Raw genomic sequence first — 25,991 nt, forward strand, 5'->3', positions numbered from 1 at the left:
AAGCTATAGATAAGGTATTATTTATAGATAAGAAAATTGAGTCTTCAAGAGGTTATTTTCCAGAGTAATACATCTATTAACTTTTGAGCTAGGATTATAAACAAGTATGAATTTAGAATTGGAGCAAAGTGCCTGGGTGGCTTGGTTAAACGCCTGACTCTTGGTTTTGGCTCAGGTCATGATCTCACAATTTGTGAGATCAGGCCCCAAGTCAGGCTCTGTGGTGACAGTCCAGAGCCTGCTTGGGATTCTCTCTCTGCCTCTCTCTGTCCCTCCCCTGCTATAGACAAATAAATAGGTTGATATTTTAAAAGAAGAATTGGAGCTCTAATCACTATGATTTACTACCCTTCTGAAAAATCTTTTTCTTATAGTAAAATATACAAAACATATATTTTGCCATTTTTAGTGTACATTTCAGTTGTATTAAACATATTCACAATGTTGTGCAACCTTTACCACTATCCATTTCCAGAGCCTTTTCATCTTTCCCAACTGAAACAGAGTTGTATGAATACAGACCAAAGAATTTTTTAATGTTGTAAATACTTCATAGTCTTAAAAGTTAATATTTACAAAATGTATATTCATAATAGAGCATAAGAAAATCTTAATGTTAACACTGATTATTTTTAAATATTTATTTGGGGGAGAGTGCATGTGGGGAAGGGGCAGAAAGAAGGGGACTGAGGATCCGAAGTGAGCTCTGCACTGAGAGGCTAGTTGCAGCAAGCCCGATGTGGGTCTCAAACTCATGAGCCTCGAGATCATGACCTGAGCCAAAGTCGGACACTCAACCAACTGAGCCACCCAGGTGCCCCTGTTAACACTGATTTTTATCTGAATATCGTCATAATAAATTTTGAAAACCACAACTAATTCTAAGAGTCACTGATAATTTAAATTCTTAATTCTTAAGAACATCATTTGGGCTTCTTAGTAAATAGTGTAGCATATTTACTAAATCCTACTTGGTCAAACTACATGCACAGTTGGTTTTGTTCACTCATTAATATGAAAAGATTGGCCAGGTTAGTTGTTTACCCGATGGGTCGACTCCATGGAAACTCCAGATCTAGAAATCATGTATAGAGGACCTTTAGAGCCTGCATTATGATACTTGTAATCTCTTTCATGGTACTAGTTCTTTATTCTTTGGAGGCGGATTTGATGGAAAGTCAGTCAGTTTCAATTCCACAAACTAAAACAGACGAGGAAATTGAATATTCTGCTTTTCATTGACCTATCAATATTCATTGAACATTTTTTTAAACGTTTACTTATTTTGAGAGAGCGCACGCGTAAGTGGGAGGGGGCAGAGAGAGAGGGAAAGAAAGAATCCTGTGCAGGCTCCACGCTCAGTGCAGGGCCTGACACAGGATTTGATCTCATGATTGTGAGTGAGATCCTGGCCTGAGCCGAAATCAAGAGCTGGATGCTATTCCTGAAATCATTATTACACTATATGTTAACTAACTTGGATTTAAATAAATAAATTAAATAAATAAATAAATAAATAAATAAATAAAGTCAGATGCTTAACCAGCTGAGCCACACAGGCGCCCCTATTGAACATTTTTACCATGAATATTAAAAATAAATTGTCCATAAATTATTGAGGCTAATATTCATGGGTTGCAATTCATATTAGATTTAAATTCCAGAAAAAAGCTTTCAAAAATGTTTGGGCAGTGGAATCATTATTGCAAAGGGATTGTTCTTTTTAAATTTCCATTAAATAGTTTTAAAGTGCTTTCTGTGTGCCAGGCATTAGGGATATGATGATGGACATAACACATAATACGTTATCCCCACTCTCAAGAGTTTATAGTCTACTCAGCATGTATGAAATGTACATAATAGGTAAAAAAAAAAAAAGTACATAAAACATTACCTTTTTAAGGGTTCTCAGTGTAGCTGCAGAACAGATATACATGTTAGCATATGATATGATCCCTAAGTAGAATAGAGAGGAATAAGCAAAAGTCTATGAAAACAGAAGAAAATTATGAAAATAACAGAAGCCATGCTTTAATTGATTTCTCACTACATATGAAGTTTGTTCATATATATATGAATATATACATATAGTGGTTCTTTTATATTTCTGTATCTTACGCTATTTGTTATAAAACAAGTTGTCTGTTTTTGTTGTTTTAGACCAACTGGTGGGAGTGACAAGTGGACAGCTACAGCTTGTGACTGTCTTTCATTGTACCTGACTGGAGCTGTAGCAACCATAATCTTACAGGTGTGTAGTGGGCTAAACAGTTACAATGATGTTTTCTACAATTTATTGTTGAGAAAATAACAGCAAACTATTTGGATTTTTTGACAGCATTTTTGGTCTTATTTCAAGTTATAACACCTGTTTATTATAGATACCCCATAGATGATTATATGAATTAATCAAAACATTTCTAAAGTAATAATCTTGAGTTGATAATTTGCATGTCAAAAAACATGCTAGAGAGCATTTCTAAAGCCTTTTGCTATTCTTTACAAACTGAAGAGTTAGTCTTCTAGTGAAATCATATTGATTGTATGCATAAAAATGGGTGTTTGTGTAAGTATAGGTTTGAGAAGAGGGATCTATTTTTTCAGAACCCTTAAAAGTATTCTTTCTTTACTTTTATTCCAATGGGATACCTTTTATTGTGTTAATGATTAGAATTTTCTTAGGTAATTTTTCCGTGTTACTTTTTCTATGTGTACTTTCTCTATTTTCCTAATTCCATGTGAAGCAGAGTATATAGGCCTTGCAGCACTTTCCTTTCTTTACACACACACATACAGCACACCTGGGAAAATACATTTCAGTTCTGTAATTTGCAAACGGTTTAGGAAGATAGACAAATTTGTAACTTATGTTCCCCCAGCCTGTTCTGGGCTGAAAGAAAAGTTTGCAGTCTGCCTCCCCTGACAGATACACCCATGTTTCACCTTGACAGTGAAGTCTTCCTGGGGTGCCTGGGTGGCTCAGTCAGTTGAGCGTCCAACTTTAACTGAGGTCATGATCTCGCAGTTCGTGGGTTTGAACCCTGCTTTGGGCTCTGCACTGATGTTGCAGAACCTGCTCTCTGTCTCTGTCTCTTCTCTGTCCCTCCCTCTCTGCCTCTCCCCCACTCATGCACACCTGCTTACTCAGTGTCTTTCTCAAAATAAATAAACTTTAAAACAAGATAAGACAGTGAGGTCTTCCTGACACATTTCACAAACCAACTATCTGTCCCACTTGACTCTCTTCCATGTTATTTTCTCTCTGATAGAGTCAGGTACCAAAATAACTTTACTTGGTTGGAAATTTATTTTTCTGACTTGGATAAATGTGGAGGAAATGCCTGTGAGAAGTATGTTGTTTATAAGGTTTCCTTTTAGTATTTCATATTTACTGTTTTCTTAAATCACTGCAGGAAAACAATACAACATGGCCATTACCTGTGAAAATTTTCTGCAGAGATGAGAAAGGAGAGCGTGTCGATGTTTCTAAATATTTGATTAAAAAGGGTTTGGCTTTGAGAGAAAGGAGGTATGTACTTTTTTTTTTTAACACCAGTTTATAATGAAGGCTTCTTACTTGCCTGTGTAAATCCTTATATCTGTGTGCTTTCAAACCTGAACTTCATCTTGTTTGCTCCTAATGATTTACAAACTTAACCTTGAGAAGCCAGCTCAGAAATAAATTCATTCAGGATTGCTTATTTCTTTATTCAGGTTCATTAGCTCTTACATCTTTAAATCCCTACTGACATTTCTGTTTTTATGTTTTCCCTTTTGCTTTGGCATTTACACTCTAAACCAAAGGAAAAGAGAATTACATACTGGGTACCATATCTGAGCCCTTTGCCATCATTTGCTTAGACAGAAATGTTGAAGCTTTATGTTGGAAATTGTGGTAGGTATATACCAAAATGTGTTTATGTGAAACACGAATGGATAGCAGAAAAGTAATTGAACAATATTTAAATTTAAAGACCTTTCAGGTACTAAGTTTGTGGTTTAAGGTACCGTTGGTACAAGAGGCAAAGGATGAGGATATTGCTATAGCCCTAGCTGCTGCTTTTTATTTCTCGCCTTCTAGATACAAGGCCTATTAGAACTGCAAACACATGTTCCAAGTAGCCACTTTGTACCATACGTGGCCAGATCTCTTTTTTTATCTTGCACTATTATAAATTAACTTATTTGGGCCAGGACCCCAGTCCTGCTGTAATGGTAGGAGAATGAGAAATCAAAAATAAAATGGGGCATGAAGTAGTTAGGTAAGCATGGTAGCGTGTACTGGCATACAGCAAGGCTCTGCGTAAAGATACCCTGCATGTGTCTCTTTTCAGGTTCACTGGCTTTAGGCTAAAGCAATTCCTTGGTAAAAGAATGGTAAAGTGGAAAGTGCTAGGCAAGTTAATACTGCTAACTGCTAACTGATGTTCTTTACTGCTTTTACGGCACTAAAACTATCAGCTGTCTCAAGGCTGAAGTCCAGGTGGGAACGATGTTAGTTGAAGAATTATGTAGCTGTCTCACAAGTGCTTATCTCCTTTTTTTTTTTTAAAGAAAATACAAGAAAGTAGAAGAAACAAAAACCTACAATTCTATGAAAATAAACAATATTTCCTATAGGTTTTTTTTATAGTAGGCGTACATTTTTTTAACTGGAAGGGAATGACAGGAAGTAAAAAAATTATGAGTTATAGCTTATTACCACTGACACTATCTCAGTAGTGCTGAATTATTTTTAAGGGACTTACTATTTGTATTATTTTGATAGAATGTGTGTATGTTCTGTCTGTGGACTAAATTAGAATCAGCCTGAAGATGTTGTATTTCCCTTTAAGATCTAGTTAATTGTACAATACTTGTAATATACTTTGAGATTTTAAGACAGAATAACATGTAAATATGAGACAGTAATTTAAAACATTTAAGTGAAATTATTACTTTTTTCTCAAGCTGATTTATAATTTAAAACAATTTTTATTATAACTTAAATTATGCTCTTTTTTATGTAACAAATTAGACTAATGTATCCTAGACTAGAACAAATATTTTCTTTAAATTTCCAGTATATTTGAAGGACTCTCTTTATATTGTTTTCCAAAGAATGTTTTTATTTGCTCATGTTTAGATATATTATTTTTTGGATGTTACAGAATTAAAAAATTAAATAACAGCCATTCATCTGAGAAGTCTTTGGAAATCCCCCCAGAACAAGAAGATTCAATGGTTACAAAGTGTATTAAGACTAACTTTGACCCTGACAAAAAAGCTGCTGATGTTATCAGTGAACACAAGGTATCTGAATTTAAGCAGAAAATTCCAGAACCAAGAACCACTGGATGCTACAAACCACCAGCTATTCCTAACATGAAAGTATTTGAGGCAACAGTCAGCTGCATTGGCAATGATGGAACTATATTTGTAGTACCTAAGTTGTCAGGTAATATCTTTTATGTTATGTGGGATTGATTAATCACTAAAAGTAGTAGCTAGCAGCCCCATTCTCTATGAAGTATACATAGATTGAAATACCTTGGGCAAGGTTTAACCTCATTTTCACAGGTTTTTTGTGAAAATAACTCATGCAAAGTGCTTTTCACATAAAAATCATTTGTTGAGACATCAGGGATAGACACTGGGCATAAGAAAAACATGGAGCTGGTTCCAGGTTTGTAGGACCTGGCACTTATGCAAGTTTGGGAGCTCTCCAAGAGAAAAGAATACAAAAGTTCATATTCTGTAGAATGAGGAAAGAAACCACAACGAATGACTGAAGATTGGGAGCCCTTTGAGAATATTCATCTCCTTCCTGCTATCTCTTTAGGCTTACGTACAAATGTTTCCTTACTACAACCTGGGTGCATCCAGCATACTTTGTAACTAACAGCAGCTCTAGCACTCATGGGTATTTAAGTCCATTAGCTCCATAATAAGTATTCCAGCTATGGATAGGGGTATGATGGCTATGCATTTGTTGAAATTTTTGTCTCATTTGTTGACCTCCTAAACCCTGTTTTTCTAATTCAAACACAAAACAAATCTGTGCAATTTGCTAACCTAGAAGTGAATAGTCATAGCTAAAGCTGGTTGACTGTTAACGTTGTCAGGCAATGTGCTAGATGTTTTACATTTAATCCCCCGCAATACTGATAATGGAGACAGGTTCTGTCATACCAGGTTTACAGATTAAACTGAGGCTCATGGAGGTAAAGAAACAAGATCACACAACTAAAGTGGTAGAACTGATGTGGCAGTTGCCCCCATACTTTGCCTTCAGTGGTATCAGTTATGGGGATATGTATTTACTGTGGAAATGATGAGCCAATTAGCAGCAAATAGCAACATTAGAATTTTAATTTTATATCCCAGAATTATGTTGTGTCTATCTAAGCATCAAGTAACACCTGACTTGTGTTCTACTTTACTTAAGTATGCTGGTAAAATGACATTATCTTAACATGGTAGTTCTTTTATATTAGGCTATCTGTTAATGTGTTTAGAGCTTTTAACCATGCTTTATTCCCAAAATAATGCTTACATTTATAACCAGAGATCAGAATAATTATTTACATGCTGTTAGTTCCATGTTTTGAAACATATGGAAGCTACTGAAGGAGTTATATTTTTATTAAAGCTCTAGTAGTTCCTTATACTATTATCCCGGTGATGAGATTATTAAAGGTTATTGATGATTTCATATTGAAATTGGGAGGAAATTCTTCCTAAATGCTTTCTATTTTTAATAATTTCTTCAGAATTTGAGCTAACAAAAATGATGAATGAAATTCAAAGTAATTTAAAATGCCTTGGTCTTTTGGAGCCTTATTTCTGGAAAAAGGGAGAAGCCTGTGCAGTAAGAGGATCAGATACTATGTGGTATCGAGGCAAGGTAATGGAAGTTGTTGGCGGCAGTATTAAGGTGAGTCTGGTATACTTTTGTGACTACTTTAAGGCTAAATGTTATAATGTTAAGTGATCTTTAGAGTATAAATACATGAAAGTTTGATTAAAACATGTATTAATGAGTTCAGTCTTGTAGGAAGACCAGATACATTATACATTTATTCATAATAAGAATTTTTATTTCCAGGGCACCTGGCTGAGTCAGAGTGTGTGACTCTTAATCTTGGGGTCATAAGTTTGAGCCCCATGTTGGATGTAGAGAGAACTTAAATAGGGGCCTGGGTGGCTCAGCTGGTTAAGCATCGACTCTTGATTTCAGCTTGGGTCATGATATTGTGAGATCCAGCCCCACATCAGGCTCTGTGCTGACAGCATGGAGCCTACTTGGGATTCTCTCTTTGCCTTTCCCCGACTTGTACATGCACACATGTGTGTGCTTTCTCAAAAATAAATGAATGAATGAATGAGTAAGAATTTTTACTTTAAAGTATATTTATTAACTTGAATAATCAAAAAATATTTCCAGGTAGAGATTTGGCTTTTGGTGCCTTAATGGTACCACTTACTTGTAATTGGCAGCCCTGTTCGTACACAAACAAGTAAGGCAGCTTGTTTTCCAATACGTTAGATATTTCCTTAGCAAATTTGTTTACAGCCCAGCTAATTTACCCTTTCACAGTAACAGTTTATCTTTCCAGAATACTGAGGTAGTACTTGAGTTTCATGCAAAATCTTCAGAGAGAACTGCATATTTTGAAAAACCACATTCTTGGGGGGGGAGGAAAAATTAAAGAGAAAAGTCTTTTGTTTCTTCTTGCACAAGACTTTTATTACATATTTGATGATGATACCTAACAATTACATAGCACTTCAGGTTTTTAAGCTTCTTTCGCATGTGTGCATTCATATTTTATAATTCATTTCCAACTATCGAATAGATTATTCACATTTTACTAATAAGAAAATTGATATTTAGATCCAGTGACAAGCCCAAGGTCACCATATCAGTGAGTAGTGATGCTGGCATTCATACCTATGCATCTGATTGCTAAATTTCCAATCTGAGTCGTGTGCTTTTTCTGCTGGACTATAAGCTTTAAATCGTTTTAATAAAAGTGAAATGGTTTCAAATTTTCAGTATTTGAGCATATGGATACTTAAAGATTCATGTGTTTAAATGCAAATGGGTCCACTTTCACATACATTTGAATTGTTCAGGTAACCTTTTTCTTTCTTAATATAAAAGTAAACTAAAAATCAGGGCACCTGGGTGGTTCATTTGGTTAAGCGTCCAACTTCAGCCCACGTCATGATCTCACGGTTTGTGATTTTGAGCCACACGTCAGGCTCTGTGCTGACAGCTCAGAGCCTGGAGCCTGCTTCGATTCTGTGTCTCCCTCTCTGCCTCTCATGCTCTGTCTCTGTCTCTCTCTCCCACAGAAAAAAATAAATAAACTTGCATTGTTGTCATGACACGTGAACTTTACGTGTATGGAATCTAAATAAATAGGATGGTGGTGAACATTGATTTTTCTCACACTAAGATCTCTGTTTTAAATTTGTATTATACTTTGGTATTTTAATAATTACTTTTTATTTTTTGTTAAGGTCATTTTACATTTCAAGTATACACAATAAATTTTTCATTCCTTAACCTGATATCTTTAAAGTTTATCCTGTGGTCTGCTTTAAGAAATAATTACAGGGGGTTAGGGGAAGATGGCGACATAGGAGGATGCTGGGCTCACCGAGTACTGCTGATCACTCAGATTCCCCCTACACCTGCCTAAATAACCCAGAAAACTTCCAGAAGACTAGCAGAACAGATTCTCTGGAGCCAAGCACAGATGAGAGGCCCACAGAAGAGGGTAGGAAGGGCAGAGAGGCGGTGCACGCTCCACGGACTGGCGGGAGGGAGCCGGGGCGGAGGGGCGGTCTGCCGGCCAAGCAGAGGCCCCGAGTCTGGCTTGCAAAAGGGGAGGGGCCAGACGGAGTGTGTTCCAACAGCAAGCGGGACTTAACATCTGGAAGGTTATAAGTTAACAGCTCTGCTCGGAGAGCGGGAAGGCTGGAGGACAACGGGAGGGAGAGTTGTTGAGCCCTGGACGACAGAGCTCAGCTTGGCGGGGAACAAAGGCATTCGCCAGCCCCATCTCCCTCGCCCATCCCCCAGCCAAAATCCCAAAGGGAACCAGTTCCTGCCAGGGAACTTGCTTGCACCATGCAAACACCCAACGCTATGCTTCTGCGGATCCATCCCTCTGGCGGTCGGCCTGACTCCCTCCTGGTGCCGCAGGGCTCCTCCCGAAGCGGATCTCCGAAGGATAAGCGAGCTAAGCCTGCCCCTGCCACCCCTGTGCACCTTGCCAATCCACCCCAGCTAATACACCAGATCCCCAGCACCAGAAGCCTGGCAGTGTGCAAGTAGCCCAGACAGGCCACGCCACCCCACAGTGAATCCCGCCCCTAGGAAGGGGGGAGAGAAGGCACAAACCAGTCTGACTGTGGCCCCAGCAGTGGGCTGGGGGCAGACAACAGGTCTGACTGTGGCCCCGCCCACCAACACAAGTTATTCAAGACAGCACAGGGGAAGTGCCCTGCAGTTTCGCACCACTCCAAGGACTATACAAAATGACAAAACGGAAGAATTCCCCCCCAAAAGAATCTCCAGGAAATAACAGCTAATGAACTGATCAAAAAGGATTTAAATATAACAAAGTGAATTTAGAATAATAGTCATAAAATTAATCACTGGGCTTGAAAACAGTATAGAGGGTAGCAGAGAATCTATTACTACAGAGATCAAGGGACTAAGGAACAGTCAGGAGGAGCTAAAAAATGCTATAAATGAGCTGCAAAATAAAATGGAGACGACCATGGCTCAGATTGAAGAGGCAGAGGAGAGAATAGGTGAACTAGAAGATAAAATTATGGAAAACGAGGAAGCTGAGAAAAAGATAAAAAAATTCAGGAGTATGAGGGGAAAATTAGAGAACTAAGTGATGCACTAAAGAGAAATAATCTATGCATAATTGGTCTTCCAGAGGAGGAAGAGAGAGGGAAAGGTGCTGAAGGTGAACTTGAAGAAATAATAGCTGAGAACTTCCCGGATCTGGGGAAGGAAAAAGGCATTGAAATCCAAGAGGCACAGAGAACTCCCTTCAGACATAACGAATCAATCTTCTGCATGACATATCATAGTCATACAGGCAAAATACAAGGATAAAGAGAAAATTCTGAAAGCAGCTAGGGATAAACGTGCTGTAATATATAAAGGGAGACCGATAAGACTCGTGACGGATCTCTCTACTGAAACTTGGCAGGCCAGAAAGGAATGGCAGGAAATCTTCAATGTGATGAACAGAAAAAATATGCAGCCGAGAATCCTTTACCCAGCAAGTCTGTCATTTAGAATAGAAGGAGAGATAAAGGTCTTCCCAAACAGACAAAAACTGAAGGAATTCGTCACCACTAAACCAGCCCTACAAGAGATCCTAAGGGGGATCCTGTGAGACAAAGTACCAGAGACATCGCTACAAGCATGAAACCTACAGACATCACAACAACTCTAAACCCATATCTTTCTATAATATTGAACGTAAATGGACTAAATGTGCCAACCAAAAGACAGAGTATCGGAATGGATAAAAAAAAAAAGACCCATCTATTTGTTGTCTACAAGAGACTCATTTTAGACCTGAGGACACCTTCAGATTGAGAGTGAGGGGATGGGGAACTATTTATCATGCCACTGGAAGTCAAAAGAAAGCTGGAGTAGCCATACTTGTATCAGACAAACTAGACTTTAAATTAAAGGCTGTAACAAGAGATAAAGAAGGGCACTATAAAATAAATACAGGGAGTATCCATCAGGAAGAGCTAACAATTATAAATGTCTATGTGCCAAATAGGGAAGCCCCCAAATATATAAAACAACTACTCACAAACATAAGCAACCTTATGGATAAGAATGTGGTAATTGCAGGGGACTTTAACACTCCACTTACAACAATGGATAGATCATCTAGACACAGGATCAATAAAGAAACAAGGGCCCTGAATGATACATTGGATCAGATGGACTTGACAGATAGATTTAGAACACTGCATCCCAAAGCAACAGAATATACTTTCTTCTCGAGTGCACATGGAACAGTCTCCAAGATAGATCACATACTGGGTCACAAAACAGCCCTTCATAAGTATAAAAGAATTGAGATCACACCAGGAACACTTTCAGACCACAATGCTATGAAACTTGAAATCAATTACAGGAAAAAGTCTGGAAATCCTCCAAAAGCATGGAGGTTAAAGAACACCCTACTAAAGAATGAATGGGTCAACCAGGCAATCAGAGAAGAAATTTAAAAATATATGGAAACAAATGAAAATGAAAATACAACAATCCAAACGCTTTGGGATGCAGCAAAGGCAGTCCTGAGAGGAAAATACATTGCAATCCAGGCCTATCTCAAGAAACAAGCAAAATCCCAAGTACAAAATCTAACAGCACACCTAAAGGAACTAGAAGCAGAACAGCAAAGACACCCCAAATCCAGCGGAATAAGAGCAATAATAAAGATCAGAGCAGAAATAAACAAAACTATAGAGCAGATCAATGAAACCAAGAGTTGATTTTTTGAAACAATAAACAAAAATGATAGACCTCTAGCCAGGCTTCTCAAAAAGAAAAGGGAGATGACCCAAATAGATAAAATCATGAATGAAAAGGGAATTATTACAACCAATCCCTCAGAGGTACAAGCAATTATCAGGGAATACTATGAAAAATTATATGCCAACAAACTGGACAACCTAGAAGAAATGGACAAATTCCTAAACACCCACACACTTCCAAAACTCAGGAGGAAATAGAAAGCTTGAACAGACCCATAACCAGTGAAGAAATTGAATCAGTCATCAAAAATCTCCCAACAAATAAGAGTCCAGGACCAGATGGCTTCCCAGGGGAGTTCTACCAGAAGTTTAAAGCAGAGATAATACCTATCCTTCTCAAGCTATTCCAAAAAATAGAAAGGGAGGGAAAACTTCCAGACTCATTCTATGAAGCCAGTATTACTTTGATTCCTAAACCAGACAGAGACCCAGTAAAAAAAGAGAACTACAGGCCAATATCCCTGGTGAATATGGATGCAAAAATTCTCAATAAGATACTATCAAATCGAATTCAACAGCATATAAAAAGAATTATTCACCATGATCAAGTGGGATTCATTCCTGGGATGCAGGGCTGGTTCAACATTCACAAATCAATCAACGTGATACATCACATTAATAAAAGAAAAGATAAGAACCATATGATCCTGTTAATGCAGAAAAGGCCTTTGACAAAATTCAGCAACCTTTCTTAATAAAACCCCTTGAGAAAGTCAGGATAGAAGGAACATACTTAAAGATCATAAAAGCCATTTATGAAAAGCCCACAGCTAACATCATCCTCAATGGGGAAAAACTGAGAGCTTTTTCCCTGAGATCAGGAACCCGACAGGGATGTCCACTCTCACCACTGTTGTTTAACATAGTGTTGGAAGTTCTAGCATCAGCAATCAGACAACAAAGGGAAATCAAAGGCATCAAAATTGGCAAAGATGAAGTTAAGCTTTCACTTTTTGCAGATGACATGATATTATACATGGAAAATCCGACAGACTCCACCAAAAGTCTGCTAGAACTGATACATGAATTTAGCAAAGTTGCAGGATACAAAATCAATGTACAGAAATCAGTTGCATTCTTATACATTAATAATGAAGCAACAGAAAGACAAAGAAACTGATCCCATTCACAATTGCACCAAGAAGCATAAAATACCTAGGAATAAATCTAACCAAAGATGTAAAAGATCTGTATGCTGAAAACTTTAGAAAGCTTATGAAGGAAATTGAAGAAGATATAAAGAAATGGAAAAACATTCCGTGCTCATGGATTGGAAGAATAAATATTGTCAAAATGTCAATAGTACCCAAAGCTATCTACACATTCAATGCAATCCCAATCAAAATTGCACCAGCATTCTTCTCGAAACTAGAACAAGCAATCCTAAAATTCATATGGAACCACAAAAGGCCCCGAATAGCCAAAGTAATTTTGAAGAAGACCAAAGCAGGAGGCATCACAATCCCAGACTTTAGCCTTGACTACAAAGCTGTAATCATCAAGACAGCATGGTATTGGCACAAAAACAGACACATAGACCAATGGAATAGAATAGAAACCCCAGAACTAGACCCACAAACGTACGGCCAACTAATCTTTGACAAAGCAGGAAAGAACATCCAATGGGAAAAAGACAGTCTCTTTAACAAATGGTGCTGGGAGAACTGGACAGCAACATGCAGAAGGTTGAAACTAGACCACTTTCTCACACCATTCACAAAAATAAACTCAAAATGGATAAAGGACCTGGATGTGAGACAGGAAACCATCAAAACCTTAGAGGAGAAAGCAGGAGAAGACCTCTCTGACCTCAGTCGTAGAAATTTCTTACTTGACACATCCCCAAAGGCAAGGGAATTAAAAGCAAAAACGAACTACTGCGACCTCATGAAGATAAAAAGCTTCTGCACAGCAAAGGAAACAACCAACAAAACTAAAAGGCAACCAATGGAATGGGAAAAGATATTTGCAAATGATATATCGGACAAAGGGCTAGTATCCAAAACCTATGAAGAGCTCACCAAACTCCACACCCGAAAAACAAATAATCCAGTGAAGAAATGGGCAGAAAACATGAATAGACACTTCTCTAAAGAAGACATCCGGATGGCCGACAGGCACATGAAAAGATGCTCAGCGTCGCTCCTCATCAGGGAAATACAAAGCAATACCACCTCACGCCAATCAGAGTGGCTAAAATGAACAAATCAGGAGTCTATAGATGCTGGTGAGGATGTGGAGAAACGGGAGCCCTCTTGCACTGTTGGTGGGAATGCAGACTGGTGCAGCCGCTCTGGAAAACGGTGTGGAGGTTCCTCAAAAAATTAAAAATAGATCAACCCTATGACCCAGCAATAGCACTGCTAGGAATTTACCCAATGGATACAGGAGTGCTGATGCATAGGGGCACTTGTTCCCCAATGTTTATAGCAGCACTTTCAACAAGAGCCAAATTCTGGAAAGAGCCTAAATGTCCATCATCTGATGAATGGATAAAGAAATTGTGGTTTGTATATACAAAGGAATATTACTGGCAATGAGAAAGAATGAAATATGGCCCTTTGTAGCAACCTGGATGGAACTGGGAGTGTTATGCTAAGTGAAATAAGCCATATCTGAGAAAGACAGATACCATATATTTTCACTCTTATGTGGATCCTGAGAAACTTAACAGAAACCCATGGGGGAGGGGAAGGAAAAAAAATAAAAGGTTAGAGTGGGAGAGAGCCAAAGCATAAAAGACTCTTAAAAACTGAGAACAAACTGAGGGTTGATGGGGGGTGGGAGGGAGGGGAGGGTGGGTGATGGGTATTGAGGGAGGGCACCTTTTGGGATGAGCACTGGGTGTTGTATAGAAACCAATTTGACAATAAATTTCATATATTGAAAAAAAAATAATTACATTAAGGGTGCGTGGGTGGCTCAGTTGGTGAAGCATGTGACTCTGGATGTTGGGGTTGTGAGTTTGAGCCCCACATTGGTTGTAGAGATTTCTTTTTTTTTTTTTAATTTTTTTTTTCAACGTTTATTTATTTTTGGGACAGAGAGAGACAGAGCATGAACGGGGCAGAGGCAGAGAGAGAGGGAGACACAGAATCGGAAACAGGCTCCAGGCTCTGAGCCATCAGCCCAGAGCCTAACGCGGGGCTCGAACTCACAGACCGTGAGATCGTGACCTGGCTGAAGTCGGACGCTTAACCGACTGCGCCACCCAGGCGCCCCAGAGATTTCTTAAAAATAAAATCTTAAAAAAAATATTACATTAAACTGTACTCACCCTAACTACCTGTAATGTACTCAGATACCTTTTATTCAGTTCTATTTCATTTTTTTAAATGCTGATTGCCGAACCAACCCAATTAAATAGTAATATGTTAATTTCATTACATTTGGGCAAACTAAATCACTTATTGACATTCCTTATTAACTTTAAAAAGTACATCAAAACAGTATGGCACTGGCATAAAAACAGACGCAGTGGAAGAGAATAGAAAGCCCAGAAATAAACGAATGCTTATGTAGTCAATTAATTTATGACAAAGGAACCAAGAATATACAATGGGGAAGAGACCTTCTCTTCAACAAAGGTGTTGGGAAAACTGGACAGCAACATGCAAAAGAATGAAACTGGATTATATCATACGCTATACACAAAAATTAACTCAAAATGGATCAAATATTTGAAATAAGGACCTGAAACCATAAAACTCCTAGAAGAAAACACAGGCAATAACTCCCGATGATGGGTCTTGGTGACCCATCAAAGGCTGCCAAAGCAAAAATAAACACCTAGGACTACATCAAACTAAAAAATTTCCCACAGCAAAGGAAACCATCAATAAAATGAATAGGCAGCTTGTCAAATGGGAGAAAATATTTGCAAATCATGTATCTGATAAGGTGCTAATATTCAAGATATATAAAGAACCCATATAACTCAATAGCAAAAAACAATCTGGAAATTTGGTAGAGGATCTGAATAGACATGTTTCCAAAGAAGACATACAGATGACCAGCATGTACATGAAAATGTGCTCAAAATCACTAATCTTTAGGGAAATGCACCTCAAAGCTACAATATCACTTCGTACTTGTTAGGACTGTTATTAAAAAGTCAAGAAATAACAAGTGTTGGTGAGAATGTGGACAAAAGAGAACCCTTGTGCACTGGGAATGTAAATTGGTACAACCACTACAGAAAACAGTATGGAGGTTCCTCAAAAAATTAAAATAGAACTATCATATCCAGAAAGTCCATTTCTGGGTATTTATCTGAAGGAAATGAAAACACTCAAAAAGCTGTATGCAAAAAAAATATATATATATATACACACACACATATATATATGTATGTATATGCACCCCCATGTTCATTGCAGCATTATTTACAATAGCCAAGATATGGAAGCAACCTAAGTGGTCTATTGATGCATGTATGTATATGTGTGTATATATATACATATATATATATATATATATATATATATATATATATAAACACACACATACACGCGCACACATGCATGCAATGGAATATTCAGTCACAAAAAAAGAAGGAAAACTTGCCATTTGCAACAATATGAATGGATCTTGAGGGCATTCTGCTAAGTGAAATAAAGTTAGAGAAGGACAAATACCACATGATCTCACTTATTTGTGGAATATAAAAAACAAAACACCATCACTATCAAAAAATACTAAGCTCATGGATACAGAGAACAGATTGGTGGTTCCAAGAGATGAAGGGGTGGGGTGTACAAAGTGGGTGAAGGATCAACAAATATGAACATCCAGCTATAAAATAAATCATGGGGATGTACAGCATGGTGACTATAGTTAATAATACTATAATAATACTATATTGTATATTTGAACATTGCTAAGAGTAAATCTTAAAGTTTTCCTCTCACACAAAAAAATTTATGGCGATGGATGTTAACTAGATTTATTGTGGCAGTCATTTCACATTATATACAAATATCAAGTCATTATTTGTATACCTGAAACTAATGTTATATGTCAATTAAAATAAATTTTAACAGGGCGCCTGGGTGACATGTCAGTTGGGCATCTCACTTTGGCTCGGGTCATGATCTCATGGTTTGTGGGCTTGAACCCCATGTCAGGCTCTGTTTTGACAGCTCAGAGCCTGGAGCCTGCTTCGAATTGTGTGTCTCCCTCTCTCTCTCTGCCCTCTGCCCACTCGTACTCTCTCTCTTTCTCTAAAAAGTAAACATTAGGGGTGCCTGGGTGGCGCAGTCGGTTAAGCGTCCGACTTCAGCCAGGTCACGATCTCGCGGCCCGTGAGTTGGAGCCCCGTGTCAGGCTCTGGGCTGATGGCTCAGAGCCTGGAGCCTGTTTCCGATTCTGTGTCTCCCTCTCTCTCTCTGCCCCTCCCCCGTTCATGCTCTGTCTCTCTCTGTCCCAAAAATAAATAAATGTTGAAAAAAAAAATTTTAAAAGTAAACATTAAAAAAATTTTTAAGGGGTGCCGGGGTGGCTCAGTCGGTTAAGCGTCTGACTTCGTCTCAGGTCATGATCTCGCGGTTCATGGGTTTGAGCCCCGCGTCGGGCTCTGTGCTGACAGCTCAGAGCCTGGAGCCTGTTTCAGATTCTGTTTCTCCCTCTCTCTCTGCCCCTCCCCTACTTTCACTCTGTCTCTCTCTGTCTCAAAAATAAACATTAAAAATTTTTTTAAATAAATTTTAACTTTTAAAAAGAAAAAATTGGAATGCATATTAAAACAAAAAACACAACTGGAAGAGACAGAGACACATTAGAACAAGACATGACAGAGATGTTGGAATTACCTGAGAATTTAAAACAACTATGATTAATATGAAAAGGGTTCTTGTGGATAAAGTAGACTGTGCAAGAACACATGGACAGTGTAAGCAGAGAGAGAAAAATACTAAGAAAAGACAAAGTAGAGATAAATACATAAACAAAAATGAATGCATTTGATGGACTTATTAGTAGACTGGACACAGATTGTGTGTGTGTGTGTGTGTGTGTGTGTGTGTGTGTGTGTACATACACACACATCACACATCTTGAGACCTCCCAAACTGAAAAGAGAACAAAGACTGAAAAAAAAATTCAAATACCCAAGGACAACTACAAAAGGTATAACATATGGATAATGTGAATACCAGTAAAAGAAAGAAAGGATTGAAAAAGTATTTGAAATAATTACAACTGAGAATTTTCCCCAAATTAATGTCAGACACTCAACCACAGTTCCAGGAGCTAAGAGAACACTAACCAGGATAAATGCAAAAACAAAAATTTTTTAAACTACACCTGGGCATATCATTTGGAATTACAGAAAATTAAAGAAAAAATCCTGAAAAAAGCCAGAGGAAAAATGGACCTCACCTATAGAGAGACAAAGAATTAGATCCAGGGTCAGCTGGGTGGCTCAGCTGGTTAAGCGTCCGACTCTTGATTTCAGTTCAGGTCATGATTTCATGGTTCATGGGATTTAGCCCCACGTTGGGCTCTGTGCTCACGTTGTGAGCCTGCTTGGGATTCTCTTTCCCTCTTTCTCTGCCCCTTCCCTGCTCACATGCGCATTCTCACTCTCTCTCAAAATAAATAAACTTTTAAAAAAATTAAGAATTACATCCAATTTCTCCTCAGAAGCCATACAAACCAGAAGGTGGGTTTAAATGTTTAAAATCTTAAGAAAAACACCCCACCAAACTGTGAAATTAACCTTCAAAACTGAGTGATAAACAAAGACTTTCACAGAGAAACAAAAATTGAACTTGTTGCTAGTAGACCTGCCTTGCAAGAAATAGTACAAAAAATTCTTTAAAGAGAAGGAAAATAATAAAGGTCAGAAACTCAGAACTAAGTAAAGAGAACTGAAGAAGGAATAAGTGGAGATAAAACTTGGAGTTTTCTTATTCTTAATTGATGTAGCATAATAGTTCAAAGTAATAATAGCAACAATGTGGTTAGTATATATGCTTATGTACATATATACAAATATACCAAATGCATATTTATGCTTGCTTAAATATAAGTGAAATAGATAACCATAGTACAAGGAATGGAAGAAAGGAATTAGGATTGTTTTGTTATAAGGTATTCACGATACCTGCAAAGTGGTAAATGTTTTTTGAAAATAGACTTGGATTCAGTGTAAATGTTTAATAATGATAATAATTCAGTATTATAGTAAACTAAATGGAAACCACTAAAAATTGCTTTTTTTTTAAGTAGGCTTCATGCCCAGTGTGGAGCCTAATGTGGGGCTTGAACTCACAACCAAGAGATCAAGACCTGAGCTGAGATGAATAGTCAGATGCTTAACTGACTGAGCCACCCAGTTGCCCCTAAAAATTGCTTTTTAAAAAGTATAATTGATATGCTAAGAAAAAGAAAATGCAATTATATAAAATGCTCATTTAAAACCACGAGGCAGAAAAATAGTGGAAAACAAGAACAATGAACAAAAGCAGTAAATGGAAAATAGTAACAAATAAATGTACCAATTAACTGTATGTTGTCTACAAGAAACCCACTTTGAGTATAAGACACATATAGATTTAAAATGAGTGGAAAAAAATGAGTGGATAGAGAAAAATATTCTGTGCCAACACTCATTGGAAGAAAGCAGGGATATCTATAATTTCAGAGTAGACTTCAAAGCAGGAAAGTTATCAGGGATAAAGAAGGGCATTACATAATGACAGAGGAATCAATTCTCTAAGAAGACATTACAGTTCCTAATATGTATGTGCATAACAACAAGAGTAAATCTGCACGAGGCAAAAACTAATAAAATTGGAAAGAGAAATACCCACTAACATAGTTGTGGACTTCAACACTCTATCAGAACTGACAGGTCTAGCAAGCAGAGAATCAGTAAGGACATAGTTGAACTCAAAAATACCATCAATCAACTGGATGTAATTGGCATCTCTGGACTAATTCATTGAACAATAATACGTTCTTCTCAAGCTCACATGGAATATTTATCAAGATATACCACATTCTGAGCCATAAGACACACTTTAAGTTTAAAGAGGTAGAAATCAGTGTCGGCTCTCAGACCAGAATGGAATTAAACTAGAAACCAGTAACAGAACGATAATCCCAAAATACATAGAGATTTAACAACAAACTTCTAAAATACACATGGGTCAAGGAAGAAATCTCAAGAGAAATTTAAAAATATTTTGAGCTAAATGAAAATGAAAACACTTATCAAAACTTATGAGATGCAATGAAAGCATTGCTTGGAGGAAATTCACAGCATTAAATGCATATATTAGAAAAGAACAAAGATTAAAATCAATTTTCTAAGTTTCCACCTGAGGAAACTACAAAAAGAAAAAATTAAATCCAAAGTTAAGCTGAAAAAAATAAGAATTTGAGCTGAAATTAATGAAATTGAAAACAGAAAATCAAGAAAGAAAATCTATGAGATTAAAAGTTGTTTCATTGAAAAGATCAATAAAATCATTAAGCTTGCAACCACGCTAATCAAGAAAAAGAGAGGACACAAATTACTAATATCATAAATGAAAGAGGGCACATGAAAAGATAATAAAGGAATATTATGAGTAGATCTATACTCACAAATTTGACAGCCTAGATGAACAAATTCCTTAAAATGACACAATTTGTCAAAACCCACACAGAGAAATAGAAAATCTGAATAGTCCTATATCTAATAAGGAAATTGAATTAGTAATTCATAACCTTCCAAAACAAAAAGCACCTGGCCCAGATGGTTTCATTGGTAAATTCTACCAAATATTTAAGGAAGATATTTTACCAAGATCTCTTTCAGAAGATAGAAGCAAAGGAAATACTTCCTAACTCATTCTATGAGGCCGGCATTACTGTAATACCAAAAATATACAACAACATTACAAGAAAACAAAGCTACAGACCAGTATCAGGAATATAGATACAAAAATCCTCAACCAAATAGTAGAAAATCAAATCCACAATGTATAAAAGTAATTATATACATCATGACCAAATGGTTATCCCAGGTGTTCAAGGCTGATTCAACATTTGAAAATTGGCTAATGTAATGTATCACATCAACAGGATGAAAAAGAAAAATCACATGATCATATCAGTAGATGCAGAGAAAGCTTTTGAGAGGATCTCATACCCATTCATACTAAAAAGTCTCTGTAATAGGTATAGAGAGGAACTTCCTACCCTGATTTAAAAAAAAAAAAAAAAAAACTACAAAAAACTTAACAGCTAACATCATACTTAATGGTGAAAACCTCATGACTGTCTCACTAAGAGCAGGAGCAAGGCAAAGATATTCCCTCTTACCATTCCTTTTCAACATCATAATAGAAGTACTAGCTAATGCAATCAGATAAAAGGAAATAAAAGATAAATTAGAAAGGAAGAACTTTGTTTACAGATGACATGCAAAAGAATGAACAAGAAAATTCCTAGAACTCTAAGCAATTATAGCAAGGTTGCAGGATACAAGGTTAATATACAAAAGTCAGTCACTTTCCTATAGACCAGCAATGAACAAGTGGAGTTTGAAACTGAGAATACAATACCATTTACGTTAGCACCCAAAAAACGAAAATACTTAGGTATAACTCTAACTGAATATGTACAAGATCTATCTATACAAGGAAAACTACAAAACTGATGAACAAAATCAAAGAACAAAATGACCGGAGGGATATTCTAGCTCATGAATAGGAAGACTCAATATTGTCAAAATGTCAGTTCTTCCCAGATTTATCTATAGATGCAATGCAATGCCAATCAGAATCCCAGCAGGTTGTTTTGTGGATATCAACAAATTTATTTTAAAGTTTATAGGGAGAGGAAAAAGACCCAGAATAGCCAACACAAAGGAGAAGAACAAAATCAGAGGACTGATGCTACCTTACTTCAAAATTTAACTATAAGGTCACAGTAATTGAGATATTGTGGTATTAGCAGAAAAATAAAATAAACAAATGGAACAATGGAACAAAATAGAGAGCCTAGAAATAGACCCACAAAAATATAGTCAACTAATCTTTGACAAAGGAGCAAAGGCAAAACAACTAAGCAAAGATGGTCTTTTCAGTAAATGCTGCAGAAACAAGTGGTCATCCACACACACAAAAATGGACCTGGACCCAGACTTTTACACTCTTCAAAAAAATTAACTCAAAATGGATCATAGACCTAAATGTAAAACACTATAAAATTCCTAGAAGATAGCAGAGAAAACCTCAATGACCTTGGGGATGGTAATGACTTTTTAGATATCGCACAGAAGACCCATAAAATAAGGGATAAACTGGACTTTATTTAAATGAAAAACTTCCCCTGTGAAAGCCAATGTCAAAAGAATGAGAACACAAGCCACACAGTGGGAGAAAATATTTGCAAAAGACACATCTTATGAAGGACTATTATCCAAAAATGTGTGAAGAACTCTTAAAATTCAACAAGAAAACAAACCAGTATACTCCTTTATTAAATGTAAGCCAGTGCTTCTAAAATACTTAGGAAAAACAAAACAAATTATCTTCAAAAGAAATTCTAAAGGAATTTGTAAATCTCAGAAGACTCTGTTAAAAAAAAAACTGGTTTGGGGCGCCTGGGTGGCGCAGTCGGTTAAGCGTCCGACTTCAGCCAGGTCACGATCTCGCGGTCCGTGAGTTCGAGCCCCGCGTCGGGCTCTGGGCTGATGGCTCAGAGCCTGGAGCCTGTTTCCGTTTCTGTGTCTCCCTCTCTCTCTGCCCCTCGCCCGTTCATGCTCTGTCTCTCTCTGTCCCAAAAATAAATAAACGTTGAAAAAAAAAATTAAAAAAAAAAAACTGGTTTATGTGTAAAAAAAAACCTTTGACAATGAAATTTAATACACTGTATGGAATGAAGGAATACAGTGTTTCTTTTTTTCTGGAAAATTTTCAAATCCATTTAGATCTCTTTCTAGGATGTCTGTTTTTTTAAATACCTAAGAGTCCCTACTGGCCCCTAGTTTTTAATAGTAAATTTAAATTATAAATTTTATTTGTTCTGTTTCAGGTACAATATTTAGATCATGGATTCACCGAGAAGATTCCACAATGTCACCTTTACCCTATTTTACTATATCCTGATATACCCCAGTTTTGTATTCCTTGCCAGCTCTATAATACCAAATCTGTGAGTAAATTGTAATTTGTAGGATGATTAATTTTAAATATTGTCTTTTTATTAACAATCCCTTTCAGTTGTAGCAAAAATAATAAAATACTTAGAAATAAGTTTCTTAAGACAGCTAAAGGGCCTTTATGAAGAAAACTACAAAATCAAACTGAAGGATAAAAAAAAAAAATCTGAGAGGAGCCTGGGTGGCTCAGTTAATCATCTGACTTCAGCTCAGGTCATGATTGTGCAGTTCACAAGTTAGAACCCCGCATTGGCCTCTGTGCTGATAGCTCAAAGCCTGGAGCCTGCTTGGGATTCTGTGTCTCCCTCTCTCTCTGCCCCTCCCCCACACATGCTCTGTCTCTGTCTCTGTCTCTCTGTCTCTCTCAAAAATAAACATTTAAAAAAATCTGAATAAGTAAAGAGACCTAATATCTTCATAGATGGGTAAGTGTAAGACTGTTGAAATTTAGTTATTTCTTCATCAAATAAAATCACTACAGATTTGAAGCTGGAAATCAGATAAAGAAGTGGTGTATTAATTATCTCTTGCTGCATGACAAATTAAGCTAAAACTTAGTAGTCTAAATCAACAATAAACTTTTTTTTCTTTCACATAGTTTCTGTGGTTCAGGGATTAGGATCAGCTTAGCTGAGTGGTTTTGGCTCAGAGCCCCTAGTAAAACTGCATGAATATGTACAGTCATCTAAAGGGTTCACTGGGGTAGAGGATCTGCCTCCAAATCGCTTTCACGTGACATTGGTGGAAAGTTGAGGCTCCTCAGTGGCTTTTGGCAGGAGGCCCCAATTCTTTGCCACATGAATGTCTTAACATTAAAAACACAACAATCACTGCTCCTTAATAAATACCTATTTTAGGCATTATCCAAGCACCACATTGGTATATTGGTGTTTTAAAAAAATTTTTTGTGATGCTTTGTTTTTAATGTAGGTTTATATTTTTAAAGCCTAAAATGCTTTAAGAGAGAACTGTAGTGAGGGAAGGAAGCTCAGACAAATTATTAGTTTCATATGGCCATGATATTCTCTTAAAACTGCTCGTATAGTTTATACTACTGTCTCCCGTTACCTGTTTATGGCTACTTTTATATAACTTCATTTGCTTTCTGCTCTGTCATATTTTGTGAAACTGTGAAAGAATCTGAGTTTATTAATCCCAAATAGGTTGGGAATGTCTGGCAACCAGATGCAATAGAACTCCTTCAGGAACTGCTTTCGAAGAGAGAGGTGGAAATTCACATTATGGTAATTTATATTCAAGGCATATATTGTTGATTTAAGTTATTGGCCATAATGTGTTGTAGGTAACATAATTTGAGGGATATTTTAATGATGAAAAATGTTCCTATTTGAATATAACTTATTCACTAACATATAAAAGTTACCACTTTGGTTTCTAGGCTTGTTTTAAATCTAATTTTGAGCAAGTTCCTGAGAACTTTCATAAGCACTAACGTCAGTAATCTGAAAGATTCTTTATTAACAACCTAATAAGGAGCAGTACCAAAGAATTGGAGATGTTTATAAATATACATAGTAGTTCTCAGGATGTGACCATGTACGTAGCACTGTGTGAGGTGCAGGTGAGCCCCTGTGCTCAAAGACCTTATGTAGTTGGTGAAACAACTAGATGTAAGATATAAACCTAAAAACTTCACACTACAAAGTGACATGCCAAGAGCCAAGTGACTGGTAAAAAGAGTAAGTGTAATAGGAACTTAGAGATGGTAAGTGAGGTAGCCCTTAAAAGTTGGGAAAGTTCTCCTGACCAGGGGAATAGAATTCATAAGTAAGTGTAAAGAAACAGAACCGGGCACGGTACAATTAGGAAATAGCATAACTGTTTGGCTAGAATAAAAGAGGTTTTGTGAGGAGAAGTGGTGGTGAATAGGATTTAAGAGAGGTAGAGGTGAATAAGTGGAGCCCATTGGAGGTTTCTGAGCAGTGAGGTAATGAGATTGATCTGCAGCTATGTTTGAGGATTCCAGTAGAACGATACAAACACTGTAAGGAAAGTTTTTCTGTATGAAAGGTGACTGACTACAGGATGATAAAGACTTAACAAGAGCCACAGACCTACTTATATAAAACAGTACAGAAGCTTTAATGTTGCTGATGTTAGTACCAAGAGCCCCTCTCTGGTTATTCATAGCCCTTGTGGAAAATCATGGCAGTAAGATAGAGATCAAAATTCTTTGCTGTTTAGCTTAACACAGGAGAACAATTCATAGTATACCCAAGACTGCTTGAATTGTCAGAAACCATGAATGTGCATGCCCTACAGCCCTTACTGCCAGAACAGACTTTACCCAGACTTGCTCCTGTGACTTTATATACTAAGAAATACTGATTGACTCTAGTCTCAACCTGGAGGTACAGCAATGGACTGAATAGTCAGATGTCTGCCTTCATGGAGTTTCCATTTCAGCAGTGGGAAACAAAATAAAAAACATAAAATACAAGGTATATTAGGTTGTGGTAAGTGCTAGGAAGAAAACAAAGCAGGAAGGGCTGATGGGGAAAGTGGGGCAGGGGAGAAGTTAACATTTTAAACACAGTGGTCAAGGGAGGCCACACTGCAAAAAATGAGATAGGAGTAAAGATTCTAAAATGGTGAGAGGACCAACCATGAGATGTCTGGAGAATAGTGCAGAGAGCTCCAAGGCTGGAGCATGCCTGGGGTGTTCAAGGACTGGCAGAGAAGCCACTGGGGCTAGAGCAGAAGGAGCACGATAGAAAAGAATTGGGGGTGGGGGAGAGGTTTGTGAAAGCTTCAGCTGTCAAGCTGACAAAGGCAGCCACTCAAGGGCCTGGGCAAAGGAGTGACATGATCTACCTTTAACGTTCTAGTATTTTCACTCTGCTGCACTGAGAAAAGCTAGAGAGTAGAAAAGATAGAAGCAGGGAGGTCTGCTGGAAAGCAATTATAGAAACTCAGTAGAGACAGGAGTTTGGACTAAGGTGGTACCAAGTATCAATGAAAAATGATCAGCCTATCAGCTACGTACATGTTCAGTACCTAATAATGCTAAGCGGACTTAAGAGTTTAAGCCATTATCCTAACTCCTCCTTCTAGACAGTCATTGATGTCTTCTGATTCTGTCATTCTTGGATTTTTAACAAAACTTCATTTCTTTACCTCTGAACATACCTTTTCTTTCTCCTTCTGCTTGGTGTAAATTATTAGTATTATTTAAAGATGATGTAATTTTCTAGTAAATAACTAGCAAACTATCTTACATGTAAATATATTTTACAGA

At 37.2% G+C, this 25,991-nt stretch overlaps 1 protein-coding gene across 2 annotated transcripts in view; it reads left to right on the forward strand.

Annotated features, from left to right (window-relative positions):
• RNF17 (ring finger protein 17) overlaps window positions 1-25,991 on the forward strand; it is a 115,074-nt gene that overhangs the window by 69,590 nt on the left and 19,493 nt on the right. For both annotated transcript variants that reach the window (XM_043574478.1, XM_043574485.1), the window contains exons 24-29: window positions 2,161-2,251; window positions 3,414-3,529; window positions 5,151-5,437; window positions 6,753-6,916; window positions 22,606-22,725; window positions 23,896-23,976. In XM_043574478.1, the coding sequence (XP_043430413.1) occupies window positions 2,161-2,251; window positions 3,414-3,529; window positions 5,151-5,437; window positions 6,753-6,916; window positions 22,606-22,725; window positions 23,896-23,976 (859 nt within the window). The remainder of the gene's footprint in view (window positions 1-2,160; window positions 2,252-3,413; window positions 3,530-5,150; window positions 5,438-6,752; window positions 6,917-22,605; window positions 22,726-23,895; window positions 23,977-25,991) is intronic.

The sequence above is a fragment of the Prionailurus bengalensis genome, chromosome A1, assembly GCF_016509475.1.
Source record: "Prionailurus bengalensis isolate Pbe53 chromosome A1, Fcat_Pben_1.1_paternal_pri, whole genome shotgun sequence".
Lineage (NCBI taxonomy): Eukaryota > Metazoa > Chordata > Mammalia > Carnivora > Felidae > Prionailurus > Prionailurus bengalensis.